The sequence below is a fragment of the Doryrhamphus excisus genome, linkage group LG11, assembly GCF_037039965.1.
Source record: "Doryrhamphus excisus strain RoL-2023G ecotype Guam linkage group LG11, RoL_Dexc_Guam_v1.1, whole genome shotgun sequence".
In the NCBI taxonomy this organism is placed as follows: domain Eukaryota; kingdom Metazoa; phylum Chordata; class Actinopteri; order Syngnathiformes; family Syngnathidae; genus Doryrhamphus; species Doryrhamphus excisus.
Genome location: NC_136367.1, coordinates 16,342,196 through 16,366,513, shown reverse-complemented (window position 1 = coordinate 16,366,513; position 24,318 = coordinate 16,342,196). Strand labels below are relative to the sequence as shown.

Below are 24,318 nucleotides of genomic sequence, written 5' to 3'. Positions count from 1 at the left end.
CCATCTTTGTGTGGAGTTTGCATGTTCTCCCCGTGCATGCGTGGGTTTTCTCCGGGTACTCCGGTTTCCTCCCACATTCCGAAAACATGCTAGGTTAATTGGCGACTCCATATGAATGTGAGTGTGAATGGTTGTTTGTCTATATGTGCCCTGTGATTGGCTGGCGACCAATCCAGGATGTCCCGCCTCTCGCCTGAAGACAGCTGGGATAGGCTCCAGCACCCGCCTCGTGAGGATAAGCGGTAAAAAATGAATGAAACATGACCAGATATGATATAACCTCGCCTGTTTTCTTGATCAAAAAACTTTATTCTCAGCTTTAACTAGTTATAAACTAACATTTTGCAACACAAGTATAGGACAGCAACATTTTTATATAAATCCTAATCCAATAACATGATTGCAAGAGTAAGATTCCCCTAAAATGAACAGCAGGATGGGTGTATGTAACAGTCAAGTCCTAACTATGATTGTGTGAGTATAATCGGCGACTGTTTTAAAGAAGATGAATGAAAAATCTAAGAATAATACATTCAGATTCAGCTTTTGTGCTGTGACCTCTAAAACTCCACGAGGTATGCATGGGCTTTGGTGAGGCGTTGATGACGACTCTGCAAAGCAGACCTTTTCAGGGCAATGTCGGGATCCTCCTTCAACAATAGGTCAATGTTCTCCTTGTCCTGCAGCACCTGCAGCATCTCCCTCTGCAGTTGTGCAGCAGACTCCTGCAACATCTGGTAGCGAATCACAAGCGGGATTTGGTCAGCTAGACGCTGGCTGGCAATCTGAGGGAAGAAAAATATTTACAAACAGAGTCATAAGGGTGTGACATGTACAAGCGACATGACAACACAAAATGCAGTTTTTGAATTTAACTTTTTATTGTTCATTCATTCATTCATTCATTTTCTACCGCTTTTTCCTCACGAGAGTCGCGGGGGATGCTGGAGCCTATCCCAGCTGTCTTCGGGCAAGAGGCAGGGTACACCCTGGACTGGTGGCCAGCCAATCACAGGGCACATATAGACAAACAACCATTCACACTCACATTCATACCTATGGACAATTTGGAGTCGCCAATTAACCTAGCATGTTTTTGGAATGTGGGAGGAAACCGGAGAAAACCCACGCATGCACGGGGGAGAACATGCAAACTCGACACAGAGATGGCCGAGGGCGGAACCGAACCCTGGTCCTCCTAGCTGTGAGGTCTGCGCGCTAACCACTCGTCCACCGTGCCGCCACTTTTATAGTTATTAGCCCATATTTCCACACAATAAGTAAACTAATATCTAAATTTGTTGATGTACTGTACATTTCCAAAAAACAACTAATCAAATACCAAAATAGTTAATTAGATAACTGATTAATCAGTGAGTCATTGCTTAATTGTAGCAGCTCTATTTGATTACTTCAGTGAAATGTTAGGTTTGGATTTTTTTTGGGGGGGGTGACTTACACTTTGGAAAAACCTGATTTTTTAATATTATTATTATTTAATATGGACAATAGTTGGTCCTCTTTTGGTATGAAGACTTACTTTATAGTAGGACCTCAGATGTATTTTCAGTTGCTGCAGCGTAGCATAACAATCCAACGGATTCTCCTCCACCAGCTGCTCTTCATCCTCCCTCCATTCTCCGCCCCTGTTCTCATTGTAAGTGTTACTATAGGTCCTATCCTGAGTGTAAACCATCAGCTCCATTTTGAACTGATTCCTCAGCAAGGTCTCCGCAGTTGACTCCTTTTCTTGCTTAATGGCTTCAATCTTTGTCTAGAAAACACAAAAAGACACAAATAAAAGCGGAACGTAGAGTCTGCATGAATTTTATCAGCGGATGTAGTTGGCGACCTTGGTTGTTTTCAGGAGGTGAGGAAATCCACTGAAGTTACTGTGGGCTAACTGTATGAACACTTTCCTAACAGCATCTGTAATAATAATATTAAGTTAAACAAACGGCTTAATTATACCAGTTATTAATTCAAGCAGGTACCTCCTATATCTTTAAGCTTCTTTACAGCGGGCTCCTCCAACTGCTTGATTTGATCCTTGACCATGACCTCAAAAGTCTTGTAATTGACAAAACCAGGAAGTTCTCTACCACGGTACTTGTGTTCATGATACGCCACCTCGAGTTCAATCTTTTCATTAACTAGAAAAAAAAAACAAATGTATAAGAGAGGAGGGCGCACGACAAAAGACAAACAGACACCATGACATACACTCACATTTCTTTCCCGAGTCGTCCAGGTAGGCGTTCCACTTCCCAAATTCTGTTCTGAGCACTGAAAAAGTATTGAGACGATCTCCACATCTGAGCTCGTCTCCTGTCGTGAGGCTGATGGCATCTTGGATGAACGCCGTTACTTTCTACACACAACACAGAAGAATAAAAAAAGCATCGAGTCATTCACGAAAAAACATGTTGATGAATGAAACAAGTGCTGATATTCATTAATAAACAATGCAATATTATGTTATGATGTAGGGCTGAAATTTGCTGTTTCGATTCAGTCGATCGGTGAGACCCTAGACCAGGGGTGGGCAAATATTTGGACTCCTGGGCCGCATTGAGTTAATTAAATTGTCTGGGGGGGGGGCAAGAACATATATTTAACACACACTGTTTTATTCTTATAGTTTTCCTTGAATTATTTGTCTATAATTTTATCTGTTCCACCCTCGGCTATCTTCTGTGTGGAGTTTGCATGTTCTCCCCGTGCATGCGTGGGTTTTCTCCGGGTACTCCGGTTTCCTCCCACATTCCAAAAACATGCTAGGTTAATTAGCGACTCCAAATTGTCCATAGGTATGAATGTGAGTGTGAATGGTTGTTTGTCTATATGTGCCCTGTGATTGGCTGGCCACCAGTCCAGGGTGTACACCGCCTCTCACCCAAAGACAGCTGGGATAGGCTCCAGCACCCCCCGCGACCCTCGTGAGGAAAAAGCGGTAGTAATAAACTGAACATTTTCTGGATACAAAATGGTCTTTTGATGAAATAGTACGTGATAATAAGCTCATGATTAAATAGTATGTGATAATAAGATCATCACATGGTTTGTCTGGTATCAGGCCCAGTATCATGCCCCCAAGTGTCAGTATCAGAAAAAAATGATTTTTTGGTGCAAAAGCACTCACATCAATAAAGAAGACAAGTCTCTCAGATGGTTCAGATGGAGGCCCGGTGCCACATTTCTCCAGTTCTGCCTGAGTCTGTGACAACTTCTCCACGATCTGCTCTTCAAGTCGAGGCAAAGACCTCTGCAAAGTCACACATGTCAACAGTCAAAACTAAAGGTGAGCCATAATCATATTTGATATAGTTAGTTCCTATCATCCATCAACGTCAACCTCAATATGATGCACAAGCTCCAGAGTGAGTTTCTCCGCCAGCTTTGGAACAGTGGCGTGACCTTCGTTGTAAAGCGGGCTACAGCAAATTAAATGAAAACACACACTGTCATTCGTAACGAGACATCGATATCTGTGGAAATCGTGATAAAAGAGGCAGCATACTTGAAATACGGATGGTCAGTGAAGTAGGCTTTCTCTCTCTCTATTGCTTCAGAGAGAGACACCTTCTCCGTGATCTCCTGCTGACCTCTGCACCTGACGATCATGTAGCCCTTCCTCAGGTGGATGACCTGATTGTGGACAATGTCCACCACCGTTGTTTCTGTGCCTTTGTCCACCAGATCAGGTTTAGTCAAGATCCCTGTGAGAAAAAGCAGCCCCTTTCTAATAAGACAATAACTTCAAAGTGAAATATTACAGCTTTCAACAGCAATTCTAATTCACCCAAAGTCCTTTCTCCTTCCGGATCCACCTCCTGTGCCATCTTTAAGGCTTCTGTCGTTGCAATGTCCATGGTGCATGGCACTACCACCAGATTGATGGTTTCTTGTTTGGTGATGAAGTGAAAGATCAGTCGTTTTATCTGGAAGTATCAAATTATGTTGTGTTCAATTTGACGTTGCATGGAATTTTTTACTCATGAGTTGCATGCCTGAATTCATTCATTCATTCATTCATTCATTTTCTACCGCTTTTTCCTTACGAGGGTCGCGGGGGGTGCTGGAGCCTATCCCAGCTGTCTTTGGGCGAGAGGCAGGGCACACCCTGGACTGGTCGCCAGCCAATCACAGGGCACATATAGACAAACAACCATTCACACTCACATTCATACCTATGGACACGATGGTCTCCTAGCTGTGAGGTCTGCGCGCTAACCCAGTCAAAAAATTTGCCCACCCTTGCATTAGTTGAACCTCAACTACAGTAGGGGCAATGTGGTTTTGGTCCCGGTTGTGTAACACTGGACTAGCTCCTCTTGAGAGTACATGGGAATTTGCCCAACTGGTCCACATGTGCTTTATGGACTTAGGAAAGGCATTCGACCGTGTTCCGGGAGTATAGGATTGGCGGCGCACTACTACGTGTCAATAATTCTGTTCGTAATTTTCATGGACAGAATTTCTTCGCGCAGCCAGAACGTTGAGGGAGTCCAGTTTGGGGGCTTTAGGATCTTAGGAAGGCTGGAGCATCTGAGCTGAGCCGGAAGGCTTTACCGGTCAATCTATGTTCCCACATAAATAGTGCAAGATATGCGCTATGGGATGAAATTAAAATAGTTTTTTTTAATTTTCAATTTGCATTGGTGCTTGTCTTATATGTTTCTTAGCTACCTTTTGAGTGTTAAGTTGCTGTGTGATGATTTTAATGCAATTTGTAAGATGACACCATGAGTCCAATTGTTATATTGAGTAATGACCTCCTGCAATTTCCAAAGTGTTGACAAGCTCGTCATGGCTGTTTTTCCGGTAATTTAAATTGAAACAAACCTGATCACCGATGTTCTCTGGCTGTCCCTTTACAGCCACCCTGGTGATGCCTGGTAGGTCAATGAGCGTCAAGTCAGGAACGTTCGGAGAATAAATCTCCAAAGTAATGAGATCATCGGAGATCCCAACCCCAACACCAGCAATTTCATCTTGAACTGTAGAAGCAAAGCAAAAAGCACAAAAACAATTTAACGTAGTAATTTGAGCATAAGTTGAAATTCAAGAACCAGCCTCCATACCCTCACGGATTTTTTTTTCCACTTGCGCGGGGTCCTTGATTTCCTCGGTATAGTCATGATAGCTAATCTGTGCATACCACTGCTCTCCTTCTCTCAGTCTCTTCATCTTCAGTTCCAGAGGACATCTTGTCACAATGCCTACATCGACGTTGATGAGTGAGAGGAAAAATAGCATAGTGAAATAGAGCAGTACACAAATATGACATCTTTATGCCATTTACAGTACATATGCCAATAACTCGGACGGCACGGTGGTCGAGTGGTTAGCGCGCAGACCTCACAGCTAGGAGACCAAAAACATGCTAGGTTAATTGGCGACTCCAAATTGTCCATAGGTATGAATGTGAGTGTGAATGGTTGTTTGCCTATATGTGCCCTGTGATTGGCTGGCGACCAGTCCAGGGTGTACCCTGCCTCTCGCCCAAAGACAGCTGGGATAGGCTCCAGCACCCCCGCGACCCTCGTGAGGGAAAAAGCAGTAGAAAATGAATGAATGAATGCCAATAACTTCAAAGAGAAACATAATAATTCACACGGACTTTTTTTTGTTTTTTCATGGGAGATTATGCTTTTTCCCTACAGCATTTTACAATTGCATATGCAAATAACATCTAGTGACTTATAGGACAGCCAATAGCTACTTTTCTTACAGAAAAGTTGGCAACAGTGTTGTTTGATATGAGGTTATGTTACCTGATAACGCACTCTCACTGTGCAGATACTGAGTTCTACTGGTTCTCAACAGGTTATTGGCTTCTATGTTGGATGGAAGTCACACTATACCTTTTTTTCCACCTATCATTATCACTATTATTAGGCTATAGGCTTCACTTGGCTGGGACAAACCGGTTCTACTGACTCAAAGTGAGATATGATTCATTTCAAGAAGACTGATTTGTTTCCGTGATGAGAACAAGTAATGTGTAGAATAAAACAGAGGCTCTAAGGGACTGAGAACTGACTTTGTTCATTCATTTTCTACCGCTTATCCTCACAAGGGTCGTGTGAGGTGCTGGAGCCTATCCCAGCTGTCTTTGGGACTGGTCGCCGGTCAATCACAGGGCACATATAGACAAACAACCATTCACACTCACATTCATACCTATGGACAATTTGGAGTCGCCAATTAACCTAGCATGTTTTTGGAATGTGGGAGGAAACCGGAGTACCCGGAGAAAACCCACGCATGCACGGGGAAAACATGCAAACTCCACACAGAGATGGCCGAGGGTGGAATCGAACTCGGGTCTCCTAGCTGCGTAGCCTGCATGCTAACCACTCGTCCACCGTGCAGCCCTGCAAACTGACTAAATATTGCTAAATACTAGGGATGCCACCAATCAGTGTCGGACAATTTCTATAAAAATATGTGATCGGGGGCTACACGGTGGACGAGTGGTTAGAGCGTAGACCTCACAGCTAGAAGACCAGGGTTCAATTCCACCCTCGACCACCCTCTCTGTGTGGAGTTTGCATGTTCTTCCCATGCATGCGTGGGTTTTCTCCGGGTACTCCGGTTTCCTCCCACATTCCAAAAACATGCTAGGTTAATTGGTGACTCCAAATTGTCCATAGGTATGAATGTGAGTGTGAATGGTTGTTTGTTTATATGTGCCCTGTGATTGGCTGGCCACCAGTCCAGGGTGTACCCCGCCTCTCGCCCAAGACAGCTAGCTGTCTAGCTAGCTCTTGCTAGCTGATTTTGAGTAACTAACCAAAGACAGCTAGCTCGCTAGCTAGCTCTTGCTAGCTGATTTTGAGTAACTAACCAAAGGGTAAAAACAATATTCTCTTCAACATATAGTATTTTATTAGAAAAACTATGTTGCAGTGTCTGGACCAGAACAGCCAATTAAATGATGTTTGTAAATTCTATTATATTTTGAAAATGTTATGAATATATAATGTATAATAAACACCTTGTTTTCAATTATTTCAAGTGCGTACACGGTTTTGGAGGGAACCCCGTACAAACATATTGACTAAGAGTGTCATTCAAAATATTGCATCATATACATTTTTTATTTTTATTCTATCGACTATATATGTTTCAGCATCTAACGCCCACACCCATGCAGTCGAATGCTAAAAAAAAAAAACCGTTACCGTTTCCTCTCGGCAACGCCACCCCGGACAGCGCCTCCAAGACTGAGCTCTTGCCCGAACTTTGGTCTCCGATGACGGCAATGGCAGGCAGGGCGAGGTCCTTCTCCACACCCAGGGACCGAAGAGAGTCGATAAGGTCGATACATGGGCGCACCTTCTCCTCGTACTGCTGGTTCAGAGAGTTCATGTTTTATGACTTGATGTGCGCCAACAAAATGCTCGCTGAAACGTCTTAGCGGAAGGAGGATGCAATGCACCGCCACTGGTGGAGGCGCACACTTAAGGCACACACACTAGCACAAAAACTGAAAGTGAAAGTAGAGTTAGGTTTCGTTTCTTCTCGCTCCACTGATGAAAATGTACAGAAAGTGAAGTATGTCAAGTTAGTATCGTTGATTCTGAACAGAAAAAGAATTATGATTGTGATTGCTTTGAGTGGACCTATACTCTTGATTTTAAAAGAAAACTGTATTAAAAAAATATTACCCATCTGTTAGAGACCAATTCCAAAAGAATGCTCTCTGGTTCTACCATATCTTACTTATTGTGTGGAAATATGGGGTAATAACTATAAAAGCAATCTTCACTCGCTAAATGTACTGCAAAAAAAAGGTCAGTAAGGATAATTCATAATGCCGCCTACAGAGAACATACTAACTCCTTATTTCTAAAATCACAAATACTTCAACTTGCTGATATAGTTCATCTTCAAACAGCTAAAATAATGCATAAGGCTAAAAATAACCAATTAGCTAAAAATGTCATCCAATACTTCTCTACAAGAGAGGAGAAATATGATGTCAGGGAAGAACTACATTTGAAACACTTCTATGCTAGGACTACGTTAAAAAGCCATAGCATTTCAGTATGTGGAATCAAACTATGGAATGGATTGAGTAAGGAAATCAAACAATGCAGAAGTCTGATGAAGTCTTGAACCAGTCATGATGTGCTATATATATATCACTATATTGACGGTTACTAAAAATAACGTACAAAAAAAAACAAAAAACTTAAACTATATTAGGAAAGCAGGAAGTGAACAAATGTAACAGTTACTGATTGTAAAAGTACCAGATGGAGGGGTAGGATTTAATAAGCTTTGCTTCTTCCGACTCCTTTTGGACATGTGGAACTGGGAACTGATTATGTGATGCATTCAATTGTAATCTGATGCATGTTCAAATGAAATAAAACCATTACCATTATGCTCATCAACATGAGGATAGGACTCAAAAAAGAGTCAAAATGCCTTTGTGACGTTTTCTTAACTCGGTAGATCATACATTTCAGTCGTACATTCCAAAAAAAATTCTATAAGGAAATGTGTTTGCTCAATATATTATACAATAACTAAGATTAAATGTGTTTCCATGTGATAACTTGTGTAAATTTACGTTTTACATATCCAACACATATGGGAACACATATTTTAATGGGAACCACGAAATCCAAAGAAATACAGCTGAATAGGTGCCGATTCCAGAAGAACTGGAAATCTTTGTGTGCTGGTTATTGTGTGTAGCTGCTCTATCGGAGTCCAAAACTCGCAAAATGAGCATAAAGGTCCCTTTTAATGTAACCAACTCAGATTGGTTATATGCATGTCACATTATATGTAAATGGATCATTGTTGTTGCTTTTTTTTTAGTATTTTTTGAGGTTTAATAAGTGGTTCCCATATATACAGTAATGACCTATCTCTTTTTATCTGTTTATATATCTTTAGAACACACAGAGAAGAAATATATGTGTAATATAAGGATTGTGGAAAGTGCAGTTTTCATTTAAAGGAAAATAACTTTTTTTTTTTAGATTTATCTTATCAAATGTGTGCATGGTAGTGGAATTCAGTTTCGTTTCTTGCAAAGTGAGTGAACAGTTGGACTTTCACAGTGACTAGGTGCTTCTTAGGTGAGTAAATCAAACTATTAGGGGGAATGTGAGAGGCAGGGAGGACTTTACTGCATTTTGTTGCATTTTGCTTGGTTCAGTTTCAGGTTCTCAGTTTAAAAACAGATTCAGAAATGTAATGTTGGCAAAAGTTTATACATACGTAGATCTGCACACATGAATACCAACAGGTAATACACATACTGTACGGTATGAACATCATAATCTGCTTTATTATGTACACCGAGGAACGCTACATGCATAGCAGCTTAAGAAAAAAAGGGTTGCACACGTCTTATGCATTAAAACACACATCAACCAAGCATAGTCTCTTTGAGTATTACTTGAAATATAAAACACAACACACTTTGATTGTCAGTTGAGAATAGAAAACTTAGTAACCTTGATTTATAAATATGATACCGCAGTATCGGGTGTGATTTTTTTGCTGGGCTTTGGGTTTGTTAATGGACACGCTGGCATGCTGTAGTAGAAATAAACCCTTTTTTTTAACGTTTTGTTTGACGTCAGAGACAAACAATATTCAATATTCACAGTAAAACCGTTACAAAGCACCCACTTTAAACAATTAGGGAAAAAATCCTCATGACACGATCAAAAAATAAAAAATCACTCGACCGACTTGTATTGTATGCAGGAGACCTGTCGGTAAAAATATACTAAAAATATATACTTAAAGAAGAGAAGGCAACATAAATCCCAGCTAGCTTGTCATGCTGCACAGTGTGGCTTACCGTTACAGAAAAATACAGTGGAACCTCCAAGTTCGAATGCCTAAAGAAGTGTTTCCCAACCGTTATTGAGCCAAGGCACATATTTTACATTAGAAAAAATGTCACAGGAAGACGCTACCAATAAACATGATAAACATGGTGCATGAATGGCAACATGTACTTACTGCGGTAAGTAGTACATGTTCGCGAAATGTTTAAAAAATTTATTAATACACAAAATATTTTCATAGGCTGCACGGCAGAAAAGTGGTCTGCGTGCAGGCCTCACACCTAAGAGACTGAAGTTCAATTCCACCCTCGTCCATCTCTGTGTGGAGTTTGCATGTTCTCCCCGTGCATGCGTGGGTTTTCTCCGGGTACTCCGGTTTCCTCCCACATTCCAAAAACATGCTACGTTAATTAGCGACTCCAAATTGTCCATAGGTATGAATGTGAGTGTGAATGGTTGTTTGTCTATATGTGCCCTGTGATTGGCTGGCGACCAGTCCAGAGTATACCTGGACAGCTGGGATAGGCTCCAGCACCCCCGCGACTCTTGTGAGGATAAGCGGTAGAAAATGAATGAATGAATAATATTTTCATAGTCAGAGCATCAAAAATTTGTTTCTGATGATGGCCCGCCGCTCATACCCTATAGCCAGCTACCGAGTTATCTAGTTCGACTCCAATTTATTTTTTCTAAACTTAAGAAAGTGTTTCAAATTAAGCGGGAAAGAAGGACAAAGTAAGAAGCCAAAAATACCACTTCCACACAGAATGGGAGGATAACTTTTCACTCCATCATATCGGACACGTAATGCCTGACTGCATGTAGTGCAGGTAAGGTAATCACTCATCGATGTAACAATACCTAGTGATTAGAACACCGCATATGACTTATCATTCAATCATTTTTGATTAATAAGACTTTTAATCATACATTTCGGAAAATTTAGACAGATTTAGAGAGCGATGTAAAATTTTCCAGCACACTGATGATCTCTCACAGGACTCAAAGGTTTATACAATTTAACCACAACCACAAAACCAGGTACAACCAGATTGTTGTTGCATTTGCAGGGTCAGAAAAGACCAACACTCGTTTCCTTGCCATATTGCTTAGCTATGAACGCTGCTGTATTATACTAGACCAGGGGTTAGCAAACACAGCTCCGGAGCCGCATGCCTCCCTTCCATCCTTCTCTAGCTGTTTCTGCACCATCCTTTCCGATGTCATCGTGATCCCTCCACAGTTCTGCATCAGAGTTACCATGTAATTCTTTGATAAAACACAAGGGCAGTGTTTTCCTGTGAGCCGAACCATGCAACCATGATGGCACTGGCTGACTATTGATTGAGCTTGCCAGTTTCCTTTCTTGACAATGAAAAATGGCAAATTCATGTACAGACAGGGAGTAATGTGCTAAAAGCCAACATGCTAATCACTAGGCCACCGTGCAGACCGTTTGCACATGCAAATTTCTGACGTTTGCACATGCAAATTTCTCAAGTTTGCATGTTTGCACACAACACGTTTGTACATGCAAATTTCTTTTAAGTTAAATATTCTCAAATAAGGGAAAGATTTGAAGACGTCTGAATTTAATATTATAGTGGAATATATCGATGTATTTTTTTTATTTCAAATTTCACCAAAATTTTGTGTTTCGCATTGTTAGAAATTAAAATAAAAGTCAGTCATTGTACGGTTGTAGTTTATTGGGTTCATAAATGAACACAATGTTGTAATCATATAATATGTTAGATAGGTTTTTTTCTAGCTCCAAGGGGGTTTTCATTGGGTGGAAGTGGGCCCAAATACCCCGCCCCCATACTAGATAGACTCCACTCCACTTGGCTTCACTCTCCTTTCAAATAAATGCAAGACTCTAATATAAACTAATATATAACTAATATAAACCATTCCTGTACAGTTAGTAAAAGGTTTTATGATGGTGCTGAAATGAGCCGTCCCTGGGGAAGCCTGATTTTAATTGGTTAATTATTGAAATATATTGAAATGAGAATAAATTAGAAGAAAACCATGATGACGGAAAGCACTGTGATTGACTTTGGAGGTTCCACTGTTGATTTGCACAAAAAAACACATCATGCACAAAGTCACCATTTTGAACATTTGGATTATGTAAACACAGAACACATTTTCCTTCCACAAGCCTTTTAAAAACGATGACCAATCACAGAGAAATCACTGATGTGAAAGAAATAAAGAATACAGTAATCCCTCGTTTATCGTGGTTAATTGATTCCAGACTCTATCGTGATAATGAAAATCTGTCAATTACAATTTCTTATTTAAAAATCCAATCTTTTCATAGCAAGAGCATTAAAAAACCTGTTTACAACCTTCTAAATAGGTTTTAACCTGATTAGAGCCCTATAGGCATAAAATAACACCCCTATAGGCAGCTTTAGACTCGCTATAGTAGACATATCAGATCAAATAAGCCATTTAAGACTCATGTTCTTGTGTGTTATGACAGGAAGTGATGAAGCTGAAAGGAAGCCGCAAAATTCAAACCACATTGTTGCGAGGGACGACTGTATTGCATTCAGCGCCGCCTAAACCAAAGAAGTAAAATAGCTCACGACATTTTTATCCATCATCACAGTTTTTGTTTCTTCCACCTCCTATCTTCTCTGGCTATCACCCATTGCTTTGTTTAAGATGGAGAAATGCCACCTGAGATACCAAAAGGCAAACTACATCTGATGGGCGTAAGCGGAGGGACCTCCAACCTGACCGTACTCGGACGGCTGTCCCAGATCTCCTTGGGTGTTACAGCTTCCAGACCGATCGAAACTTCCCTGGTTGTAAGTTTGCTGGGTAAAGGTGCCAGCCTGCTTCTCGGTAGCCCCGCCCCCGACAAACCTGCCGGCACCCTTGTGCCAACCGGTCTCCTTGAAGACAAACCAAATGTTCCCCGCCCAGAGCACAAAATTAAGGAACCCAAACACCTGCAGGGAGATATTTACAATACATTTAGTTAGGCTGCAGATGTGGTTTTTCCTCCGTTGTTACCTACCACTGAGGTGTTGAGTCCAGACCAGCGTGGTTCCTGGACAGAGCCGCATTTATTGGTCTGAACTTTGCAGGCAGAGATGAGGAGCTGAACCTCATCGGGATTTGTAGCTACCTTGACATCAGAAAGAGCTTTGGCCCAAGCGGAAGAGCTGACTAGCCACATGAAGGAGAACACAACGGTCACTACAAAATCCTGAAGGGGTGAAACAGGAAATATGGTGTAAACATTAAGTTTGGATTACACAAATGAAGCCATACTCTCTCCAATGTACTATAATTAATAACGGATGATGCTTTCATGCATGCCCTTATACACTAATGTCCTGTTCAAATGCAAAATGAACATCCACTATACAGTTATGTGCAAAAAAGCCAATATTATCAGGAAGCATGAATGCATAGTAAACAGTACGAGTTTCCCAGATCTCATCTTGACCTCTGCAGTTCCCATAACCTAATTATACTTATCACATACTACAGTATTAATTGGCCCTGTACCCTAGAAACCGCCCATGAATGATACAGGAAAGGCCGAAATGATACTGATGTCAAAGCCCAGGGCAGTGATACTGATAAAATATAGAGTTTAACCATGTCCAGTATCAGCCCCCGTAGCTGTCCACTCAGAGCACGCTGCTCTGGTATCGTGCCCGTGAAACAACCAATCAGAGAACAGCACACGAGTGCTTAGTGCCTAGTGCTTCTCCAGTCACCAAAAAACCCAAACTTGATTAATGGATCTTTAATTGTCAGACATTGATAAGATAAGACTGTTGATAAAAATATTATTGTTGAAATATTTTTTCAATTGTTTGTGTTTACACTGTTTAGATATAATACATGTAATAAACTGAACATTTTCTGGAAACAAAATGGTCTTTTGATTAAATAGTACGTGACAATAAGCTCATGATCAAATAGTATGTGATAATAAGATCATCACATGGTTTGTCTGGTATCAGGCCCAGTATCATGCCCCCAAGTGTCAGTATCAGCCCGAGACCGAAGGCTTTGCCATCTTCTTGTTGTCCTCCCCAGCATTGTGGGCATCAATACCGTTTAGTTCAGAAGTGTCCAAAGTAAGGCCCCGGGGACATTTGCTGCCTGCGACTCATTATTATTATTGACCTGTGTCATGTTGTAGAAATAAATTAAATACTAAACAAACAGCAAAAATGCTAAAAACTGCAAAAAAAAGACACGATGTAAAGACAATTTTTTTTTTTTTTTTTCAAAATAAACATCTGTATTTTCTGTATGTTCTCCCCGTGCATGTGTGGTTTTTCTCCGGGTACTCCGGTTTCCTCCCAAATTCCAAAAACATGCTAGGTTAATTAGCGACTCCAAATTGTCCATAGGTATGAATGTGAGTGTGAATGGTTGTTTGTCTATATGTGTCCTGTGATTGGCTGGCCACCACCGCCTCTCGCCTGAAGACAGTCGGGATAGGCTCCAGCATCCCCGTGACCCTCGTGAGGATAAGCGGTAGAAAATGAATGAACGAATTTTCAGTATGCGGCCCTCTGTGGAAAAAGTTCGGGCATCCTGGTTCTTTTACACAGCATTAAAATGCATTCATTCATTCATTCATTCATTATCAGGTTCCCTTAGAAATACATACTATCCATATTTGAAAATATATGAAAAGTACTCACAATGAGAGGCCCTCGGTTGTTTTCACGGTATTTGTTTTGAAAGAAGATGTAGATCACGGTTGCAACAAAGGAGTAGAGGAAAGCAAACACCGCAATTGTGACGAAGAACTCCGCAGAAGATGAATAGTCTCCGGTGAGAAAGAGGCGCTCCCTGCGCAGGTCCTCACACACGGGTACTTCAAATGACATCTGGTGCAACCTGACGCAAAACAAACACAGTGGTCCCAAAAATAAGAAAGTATAGAGTCGCCATTGTTTTGTTTCATTGATGGTGGGGATGAATAATTAGTAAAGGTTTGAATCCTCTAGGATTACATTAAATTTCTTTGTCAACGTTAATATAAGGCCATGTCCATATGAATACATATATTTTAAAAACACATATTTTGTCTTACCTGAAAGGATAAGCAAAATCAATGGCGATGCTGAGGTTGCTGCTGGCCTTCTCCCGGCAGTCCACACTAACCCGCAGTTGCCCAGAGTAGCCTCCACATGTTGCAAAGGCAAATATGGCAAAGAGCTGACGATAAACAAACAAAAAGATCGCTTAGTGTGGCTTCTTGTTTACCGGACATCACATACAACATTGTCACTGTGACTGCAGCGATTGGTTAATTTGGCAGTATCGGCTCCCGATGTGTTTACTAACCAATTTTGCAATCATTTTCAACAGTTAAAAAAGTTGCACACAAAAACACAATCTGCCCTAATATGCTCTTTGCACATTTTTTCAACAGCGTATGAAGCTTTTTAAAGGCTGCTCTTCTTGCAGCTATCATCAGCATGATGACCATAATTATGCTCCTCTCCTCCGCATGCCAGATGCCAGCAGCTGTGGAGGGAATTAATGCAGAATGTTCCTCAGCCTCCGGAGGGCACTATTGAGCTAATATTGAGCAGATATCAGCTACTGTACTTCCTACAAACCTGTGTGATGAGTTGTACAGTATGTCTTACCCATTTGTGAACCCAAATTGTGTTGCCAAATGTGTCAAGGGAAAATCTGCGATTGGCTCCAAAATAGATGAAAGACTAGTCAAGTTATTTGAGAATAATGAGAGGTACATTTTTAATGCAGGGAGTCAAATGAATAAAACCTGAACATGTGGCTTCTAGAGAAAAGGTCCGACTATTCATGCTAAATGTTATGTGTGGGGAAGTGAGGGGAGGTGTTATGCCCTCCTCCTGTAAAGGACAGAGACAATGAAGGGCAGACCTCACACGCTCAGACATTCAAGGCTATTTGAATCAGGTGATAAGCATGTGGAGGACTTGTTTTGGAGACATCAAGCCCCTCGCCCCTTAGCGGATAACCATATATAATCATTCACTCATTTATCATTTTCTACCGCTTATCCTCACTGGGGTCGCGGACGAGAGGCGGGGTACACCCTGGACTGGTGGCCAGCCAATCACAGGGCACATATAGACAAACAACCATTCACACTCACATTCATACCTATGGACAATTTGGAGTTGCCAATTAAGCTAACATGTTTTTGAAATGTGGGATGATGCATGAACGGGGGGGAACATGCAAACTCCACACGGAGATGGCCGAGGGTGGAATTGAACTCAGGTCTCCTAGCTGTGTGCATGCTAAACACTCCTCCACCGTGCAGCCCCCATAGATAATCATTCATTCATTTTCTACCGCTTATCCTCACGAGGGTCGCGGTGGTGCTGGAGCCTATCCCAGCTGTCATTAGGCGAAAGGCGGGGTACACCCTGGACTGGTTGCCAGCCAATCACAGGGCACATATAGACAAACAACCATTCACACTCACATTCATACCTATGGACAATTTGGAGTCGCCAATTAACCTAGCATGTTTTTGGAATGTGGGAGGAAACCGGAGTACCCGGAGAAAACCCACACATGCACGGGGAGATCATGCAAACTCCACACAAAGGGTGGAATTGAACTTGGGTCTTCTAGCCGTGGGGCCTGCGTGCAGCCCCCATAGATAAACAATATGCATCTTAGCAGGAATACATGAGTTGGTGCATGATTATAACAAAAATCAATATCCATCCATCTTCTAAAGCTTGTACCCACGATCTTGTCCTTTCCGTGACTACCTAAAACTCATGACCACAGGTGTACAATACTGTAAATTGTACTTTTAAAACTACAGTATAACCTTAGTCTCAAATTTAAAAATGTCTTTTCCTGTTGGATTCAGGAAGGCCTCAGGTGGAGTGGAGAGTCTGTTTATGTGCACATCAGAATGCACACAGCTGGTACGTCCATAAGGTTATAGGTCAGTGATGCTGCTCAGCCTAATTGGAGAGACCTATTTCAAACATCTACTGCACAATCACACACACAAACACGTCTTATGAAATATCATAATGCTGTATATTCAGGCTGTGACACGTGCTGAATAAACATTTAACTTTTAAAATTGTCACCCAACAAGATGAGATAATCATCTCTCTACGATTTAGCACCCTCTCTCTCTCCTGCAGCTGTCTTTCTTCCCTGTGATTTATAGCTCGGGTTTAGCCCCTCTCATTTCAGGCTGGGCCCTTTGAACAGAGGAGCGTGGCATTGTAGCGAGAGGGTGGCTTGCTAAGCTTTGCACCCTGTGTGTTTATCTGTCTCTCCCAGCTGGGCTCCTCAGGGAACAAGCCATAGAAAGAGTAAAAAAAAAAAAAAAAAGAAGGGGAAGTAACAGCAAGAGGAAGATGTTTGGTTACAAAAAAGAGCAACAAACATTTGCCTTTTTGCCCTCTTTCCTGACCCACATTGCATTGAATTGCCTTTATGTGAAAAACCTAATCTTCAATCATGTTGCATTAAGTAAATTAGAAAATAAAAACAAATTGAGACTGCATGAAAGGATCACTGCAGGCTGCGTTAGTGCTAAAATGTACTGTGGACCAATAAAAGAACAGAAGCGCACCACACAAAAGTTTTCTTTGGTCATTTCCAGCCAGAAAACATAAATTCAGCAAAAAAAAATTATTTTAACTGAAAATTGAGCTGGCTGCACAGTGCAGCTGGCCTCACAGGCAGGACACCCGAGTTCAATTCCACCCTCGGCCATCTCTGTGTGGAGTTTGCATGTTCTCCCCGTGCATGCGTGGGTTTTCTCCGGGTACTCCGGTTTCCTCCCACATTCCAAAAACATGCTAGGTTAATTGCCGACTCCAAATTGTTTTAGTGTGAATGGTTGTTTGTCTATAGGTGCTGTGATTGGCTGGCGACTAGTCCAACAACCATTCACACTCACATTCATACCTATGGACAATTTGAAGTCACCAATTAACCTAGCATGTTTTTGGAATGTGGGAGGAATGGCCGAGGGTGGAATTGAACCCTGGTCTCCTAGCTGTGAGATCTGCACGCTAACCACTAAACCACCATGCAGCCCTGTAATTATAATGTAAAGACAAATTTGACTGTTGATGAATTTAGGCATGATGCAACTCAACGCCAATCAACCTAGCATGTTTTTTCAATTAACATAGCATGCAAACTCCACACAGAGATGGCCGAGCGTGGAATTGAACTCGGGTCTCCTAGCTGTGAGGCCTGCGCGCTAACCATTCACATTCAATTTAGAGTTGCCAATTAACCTAGCATGTTTTTGGAATGTGGGATGAAATCGGAGTAGCCAGAGAAAATATGCACAGGGAGAACATGCAAACTGCACACAGAGATGGCCGAGGGTGGAATCAAACTCGGGTCTCCTAGCTGTGTGGCCTGCACGCTAACCACTCATCCGTCGTGCAGCCCCTGTTTGCGTTTTAATTCATCTTAATTCTCCATGTGAGTCCAACATTCTAATCAAAGTCCTAAAAGCAGACTACTTTATTGACGTCCGCACTGGAGAATCATCCTCACGCCTTCATGAGAAGCCAGTCTTATCTTTACAGCAGCAGCGCCACAGAACAAATTCAGGACTCATTTAGTGGCGGTTAATCCCTTCATGCATGGGGAATGCTTTGTGTCCTGCATAGCCCAGATTCATCTACCCACCCTCTAACTCACTCCTCTCTCTCTCTCTCTCTCTCTCTCTCTCTCGGCAGGCTTGAATGCCCTGAAGCAAAAAAAAAAAAAAAAAAAACATCATCTTAAAATTTTGATACACTACTCTTCTTGGCACTCCACTAATGTCATGGCTTTTCATGGCTCCTCCAGTTTGTACAATGAAGTGCCCCAACTTGTTCCTTCTTGTCAATCACCGGGTCAAAAAACATCTGCAAACTAACATTGTTTTCTATGAATGTGAGTGTGAATGGTTGTTTGTCTATATGTGCCCTGTGATTGGCTGGTGACCAGTCCAGGGTGTACCCCGCCTCTCGCCCGAAAACAGCTGGGATAGGCTCCAGCACCCCCCACGACCCTCGTGAGGAAAAACGGTGAAATGAATGAATGGTTCTCATGTTTCTCATCGGTAGAAATTCCAAATTTCGTGGCTTCAATCTACTAGTTTTTTCCAAAATATATGAATAAATAAATCATGCTGTTTCGTGGTTGACTGCAGCCTATGGACATTTTCAAGCATAAAATACTAGTATCAGGCATTCAAAAACACTTATATCATATTCTACACTGTTCGGTGACACACAATATCAGACTTCATCGCCGGGATTTGAATTATCTCACACCAGGTGTGACATTCATTCAAAATGACATTCATTTTCTACCGCTTTTTCCTCACGAGGGTCGTGGGGGGTGCTGGAGCCTACCCCAGCTGTTTTCGGGCGAGAGGCGGGGTACACCCTGGACTGGTGGCCAGCCAATCACAGGGCACATATAGACAAACAACCATTCACACTCACATTCATACCTATGGGCAATTTGGAGTCGCCAATTAACCTAGCATGTTTTTGGAATGTGGGAGGAAACCGGAGTACCCGGAGAAAACCCATGCATGCACGGGGAGAACATGCAAACTCCACACAGAGATGGCAGAGGGTGGAATTGAACCCTGGTCTCCTAGCTGTGAGGTCTGCACGCTAACCACTAGACCACCGTGCTGCCCCTAGGTGTGACAATAATCCTTAATAAAACATTCCTCATAAAAAAACCCTGACATCACTTCCATTTATACACAGAAAAGGTACAGAAAGGAGCAAAAGCAAGAAATCCCACTATAGACCGTGATATGAACAAGGAATTAGTTATAAAAACCAACCAGCATCTTCCTGCTCTCTAAAGATAACATACAGTACTGTAATATTCTAAGTACATTTTTAGTTCAACACCACGGCATAGACACAATGAAAGAATTTAAGGCCTTTGGTCAAGTGGACCATATCGTGAATGCATACAAACGGAAAGGGTAAACAATATACAACAAACCAAGCTGTCAAACTAGGACGGATAAGCATAGTGTAAATACTCAAATAGTGTAAATACTCAAATACTCATACACCAGACTAATAATGGACTCATTTGCTTCAATACAAGTCGCTGCTATGATACACTACTTGTAAAAACTGTGTGAGATGTTGCAGCCACGACGATGCTTCAGTGCATAAACAAATGTATGTGTATCATTAGCATCATGTGCTCAATCAACTGGATACTTTGGCTCCCTTTCTCATTCCACACACACACACACACACCACACACACATACACTGACACAGTGAAGTGAAGAGCTTGGGCACATCTCAAAGGACAGCTTCTGCTTGACTTGGTCTATGGTGTAGAGAAGGGGACCTTACAGCTGTTTGGAGCAGAATATGCCAGCCAGAGATTGTGCGCACACACACACACACACATACATACATACACACACTAGCATACCATCAGAATCATTTGCAGTCATGACGGCTGAAGAAATCCAATATTGAAGCCGTTGGACAGAGTTAAATATACCTTCACTGTCCAGATGGTTAATCAGCCAGACAGTTAAAGGTTGGACATTATTAGCCAAGTGAGATGCCAGTCGCCCAGGAAAACAAAAGCTTTTACTGCCTTAAGGCGAATATACACAAAGCCAACTGACAAACTTGTGTTTCTACCGGCTTTGTAACGTGCAGTGACATTTACTGTGGTTGTTTTTTTTTTTTTACAGCTTTTACATTTGCAGTTTGAGTGGTCAAACAAATATACAAAATATGTTAGAGTGACGGTGGCACGATAGTGAAGTGGTTAGCGCGCAGACCTCACAGGTAGGAGACCAGGGTTCAATTCCACCCTCGGCCATCTCTGTGTGGAGTTTGCATGTTCTCCCCCGTGCATGCGTAGGTTTTCTCCGAGTACTCCCACATTCCAAAAACATGCTAGGTTAATTGGCGACTCCAAATTGTCCATAGGTATGAATGTGAGTGTGAATGGTTGTTTGTCTATATGTGCCCTGTGATTGGCTGGCGACCAGTCCAGGGTGTACCCCGCCTCTCGCCCGAAGACAACTGGGATAGGCTCCAGCACCCCCTCCAGCGACCCTCGTGAGGAAAAGCGGTAGAAAATGAATGAATGAATGTTAGAGCGACTTTTACACCAGATCGTGCAAAAAGTGACACAATCAAAAGAAATCATATCATCCAGTCATCTTCCATTGACAACAAAATAACACAAATTTTTGTTTTTGTTCGATTCTCCGCTCGGGCATTTCTGTGTGGAGTTTGCATGTCCTCCCCGTGCATGTGTGGGTTTTCTCCGAGTACTCCGATTTCCTCCTACATTCCAAAAACACGCATGCTAGCTTAATTTACTTACTCATAATCCAAGTACCACAGCAAGTCAACGCATCAAATAAATTAACTACTACTACTACGAGGGTAATGAACAACAACTAAGAAAACATGACTTGAATGTGCCCGCAAGGCATGCCGGGTCATGCACAACACAACAATATGAACTAAGAATATTAAAACAATGGATATGAGGAGTATGTGAACGTCCCTCCTTGGCATGTTTAGCCATCAAGCAATCATGCGACAAACAGTAGGTATTTGGAAATGCTCTTTAGCGACCCGAGTTAAAACATGTGACTTTTTGCTCACCACTGTCCTAATGTTTGCGCAAATAGAAAAAAAAACTAAAAAATTATAATAATCAGGGGTATAATTTGCCATTTGAAAGACTGAGAAAGTTATCATCCCCTTCAGAAGAGAAGAAAAAAAAGATGCAGCTAAGAAAAGGTCACTTTTATAATTGTGTCCCCGGGGTTGTTTTGCATGTGTGTGTGTGTGGATGTAAATGGAGCCATGTAAATGGAATTGCACATCTGAGAGGATTGTGTACTTACTGTACATATGTACTGTATATACTAGCAGTGTTATCTGATCATCTGCTTGGTGTTTTGGCCCAAAAATATACAGAAGGCATCAAACTTGTTATACCTTTCGCTGCATATAATAGTTTCTTACTAAAAAAAAGTGTCCTTTAGAGAAATTGAGGCGCAACGAAAAAAAATCCCTGAAACATTACCACCATGGTTACCTGCGTTTTACCGTAATGACCAAATATACAGTAATTGTTTTTTTTTCACTTAGGCGCAGCGTTTGTGCGCAGGTGGTGTGGCAAATCCAAAAATACGCACGAATGGAAGATAAATCAGGCTAACGTGTGCGGTGACATGGTTAACTGTCACATTAATTCATAATATTCTGAAAGTGAAAACGTGTATTGCAATATCGCGTCGCAAACGTCAATCACATTTCATTTAATCCACATTATGTAACTCAACTGTGTATAATGAAGTTAGCACACTGGATTAAAAACAAAAGGTTCCAACTCACCCATTCCAAAACACGGATAAATCCCAAAGGTAGTTTAAGCACTTGGAAGGTCCCCGCTGATGCAAGCTAAGACACGGAGGAAGATGTTTACAGTTTTAGAACCATTTTTAACTCCTATTTGTGAATTTATCCGTTATTCTGCCATTCACTGACCTGATTTGCAGTGTCCATTTCTGCAGACTTGCCTAGGACTTGATTGATTAGATGTAAACAAACAGCAAATGGAGAGCCAATTGATGTGAAGCGGAATCAGTCGGCGGGCTCTCTGCTGGGATTCCGAATCTTGCCGGAAGAAGCCGAGTCTATCCTCGGTTCTATTGTTGTTGTGCGCTCGTGCCACTATGTAGTGCTCTACATTAGTGTCGTGCTTTAATATCCACCTCACTTTGCTTTTACTGATTTTACATTTTAATACAATGAATGATTCCTAGCATATTGTATGATAGTGATTCCATAACATGTCCACCCGTGTGCTTCATAGTTACAGATTTTATTGTTTTGTTTATTTGCTCAAATTCTGCTTTTGGTTTATGTCAAACACAATCATATGTTTCCATATTGTCCAGGAAGTCCAGGAACCCTCCTGCATTTCCATAGAGTGTCCCAGGACCCAAGAATTGCAGAAACTGACATTTTTCCGAATTGTTAACGGGGAACCTTACGCAAAATCGGATCTTTTCATCAATCTTTTCTGGTCCGGCAGGTGGGAATAACTTGTTTGTTTGGGGCGGGCTCATCATTTTTGATTTATGTCAAACATAATCATCATACATAAACATTTTTCAACCCTTTGTATTGAGTTGTGGACTTCAATAGAGCAGCTACACACAATCACCAGCACAGAAAGCTTTCTAGATCTTCCAGAATCTGCACCTATTCCAGTTATTTTTCCTTAGATCGGTGCTTCCCGCCAAAACGTTTTGTTTTAATTTATAAGAGTTTAACTCTTATAAAGGCTGCACGGCGGACGAGTGGTTAGCGCGCAGGCCTCACAGCTAGGAGATCCAAGTTCAGTTCCACCCGTCAGCCATCTCTTTGTGGAGTTTGCAAGGTTAATTGGTGACTCCAAATTGTCCATAGGTATAAATGTGAGTGTGAATGGTTGTCTATATGTGCCCTGTGATTGGCTGGCGTCCAGTCCAGAGTGTACCCCGCCTCTCGCCTGAAGACTGCTGGGATAGGCTCCAGCACCCGGTGCCCATAAGCGGTAGAAAATTAATGAATGAATGAATGAGCTCTTATAAATTCCCTTCATCCCTAAACATGAATAAAATGAAGATGAAAAGTCCATGATTCCATTTCCTGTGGCGGGTGATATGTCCATGGTGAAAAGTAGAGCCGTTTCAGTGTCTTATACGGCACTATTCCACTATTGCAAATGCAAAGCGCTCTGACAGCACAGCTAATTTTAACACATCTCTGCCATCGTTCCAATTTCATTTCATGTCCTCCCTCCCTTCTCTCTGTTCTCATCATCTCTCGCACATAAACACTGCCTGGAGGACTCTATGTCCATGCATTAGAGAATCACTACATCTGATTGGATAACACTGTCACCGTTGAACGTTTAATCAATGTTAGCACGGACAGAAGAAGCATCCTCAACAAACACATGCGTTGATAATGGCGGAACTCCTCATGCAGTGTCAGGACTCAAGAGGATTTCAAGAGAAATAATCAGGAAATGTGTACTTCACCACATACCACAAATGTCATAGACTGTGCTGTCTTGAGTTATAGGAAGGCATTATAAGGTGTGCTATGTTGTTTTTTTTGTTGCAAAAGTTGAAGACATTTCACTTTTCCTGCAAAAGGCTTCCTCGAGTTTCCTTATTATGTTCCTGGTGGGTGTGTCTCCTGGGTTGTTGTTGTTGTCGTGGCCCGGTGTAGCTAGTGAACAACTATCCTGCAAAACAAGAGGTTGTTCACCTGACTAGTGATGGCATTGTATTTCAACAAAAGTGGCAAGGGTTACTCAACATTCTATTTTTTTATGTTGCCTCCACAGCACTTTTCTGGTTCGGGGGTTTGGGGAAACCTCCTGGACCCTCATCGAGTGTTTCCACAGGACCCATAAATGACAGAAATTGCCAT

At 41.8% G+C, this 24,318-nt stretch overlaps 2 protein-coding genes across 2 annotated transcripts; both read right to left on the bottom strand.

The window, feature by feature from the left end:
- Window positions 1-308: 308 nt before the first annotated feature.
- LOC131132247 (interferon-induced GTP-binding protein Mx-like) lies at window positions 309-7,471 on the bottom strand. The gene is made up of 12 exons (XM_058077712.2): window positions 7,191-7,471; window positions 5,085-5,222; window positions 4,846-5,000; window positions 3,803-3,941; window positions 3,521-3,719; window positions 3,356-3,434; window positions 3,143-3,265; window positions 2,230-2,371; window positions 1,995-2,153; window positions 1,853-1,929; window positions 1,541-1,774; window positions 309-785 (listed from the first exon to the last, which is right to left on the bottom strand). Exons 1-12 carry the CDS (start codon window positions 7,375-7,377, stop codon window positions 561-563), a joined length of 1,857 nt encoding a protein of 618 aa, XP_057933695.2. The 5' UTR covers window positions 7,378-7,471; the 3' UTR covers window positions 309-560.
- A 1,760-nt stretch (window positions 7,472-9,231) lies between these two features.
- Window positions 9,232-22,524, bottom strand: synpra (synaptoporin a). The gene is made up of 6 exons (XM_058077722.2): window positions 22,378-22,524; window positions 22,225-22,290; window positions 14,914-15,038; window positions 14,519-14,717; window positions 12,865-13,056; window positions 9,232-12,796 (listed from the first exon to the last, which is right to left on the bottom strand). The coding sequence occupies exons 1-6, from the start codon at window positions 22,393-22,395 to the stop codon at window positions 12,542-12,544; spliced, it is 855 nt and encodes a 284-aa protein (XP_057933705.2). The 5' UTR covers window positions 22,396-22,524; the 3' UTR covers window positions 9,232-12,541.
- Window positions 22,525-24,318: the final 1,794 nt, after the last annotated feature.

Excerpts from the sequence above, each read along its gene's own strand:
- LOC131132247 (XM_058077712.2), bottom strand. The coding sequence starts at position 7,377 with ATGAACTCTCTGAACCAGCAGTACGAGGAGAAGGTGCGCCCATGTATC. Across the intron at positions 2,154-2,229 it reads GGACGACTCGGGAAAGAAAT|TTAATGAAAAGATTGAACTC; the intron begins GTGAGTGTATGT and ends TTTTTTTTCTAG. Across the intron at positions 786-1,540 it reads ATCTGAGGTCCTACTATAAA|ATTGCCAGCCAGCGTCTAGC; the intron begins GTAAGTCTTCAT and ends TTCTTCCCTCAG.
- synpra (XM_058077722.2), bottom strand. Across the intron at positions 14,718-14,913 it reads GATTTTGCTTATCCTTTCAG|GTTGCACCAGATGTCATTTG; the intron begins GTAAGACAAAAT and ends GTTTTGCGTCAG. Across the intron at positions 12,797-12,864 it reads CTGGACTCAACACCTCAGTG|GTGTTTGGGTTCCTTAATTT; the intron begins GTAGGTAACAAC and ends ATCTCCCTGCAG.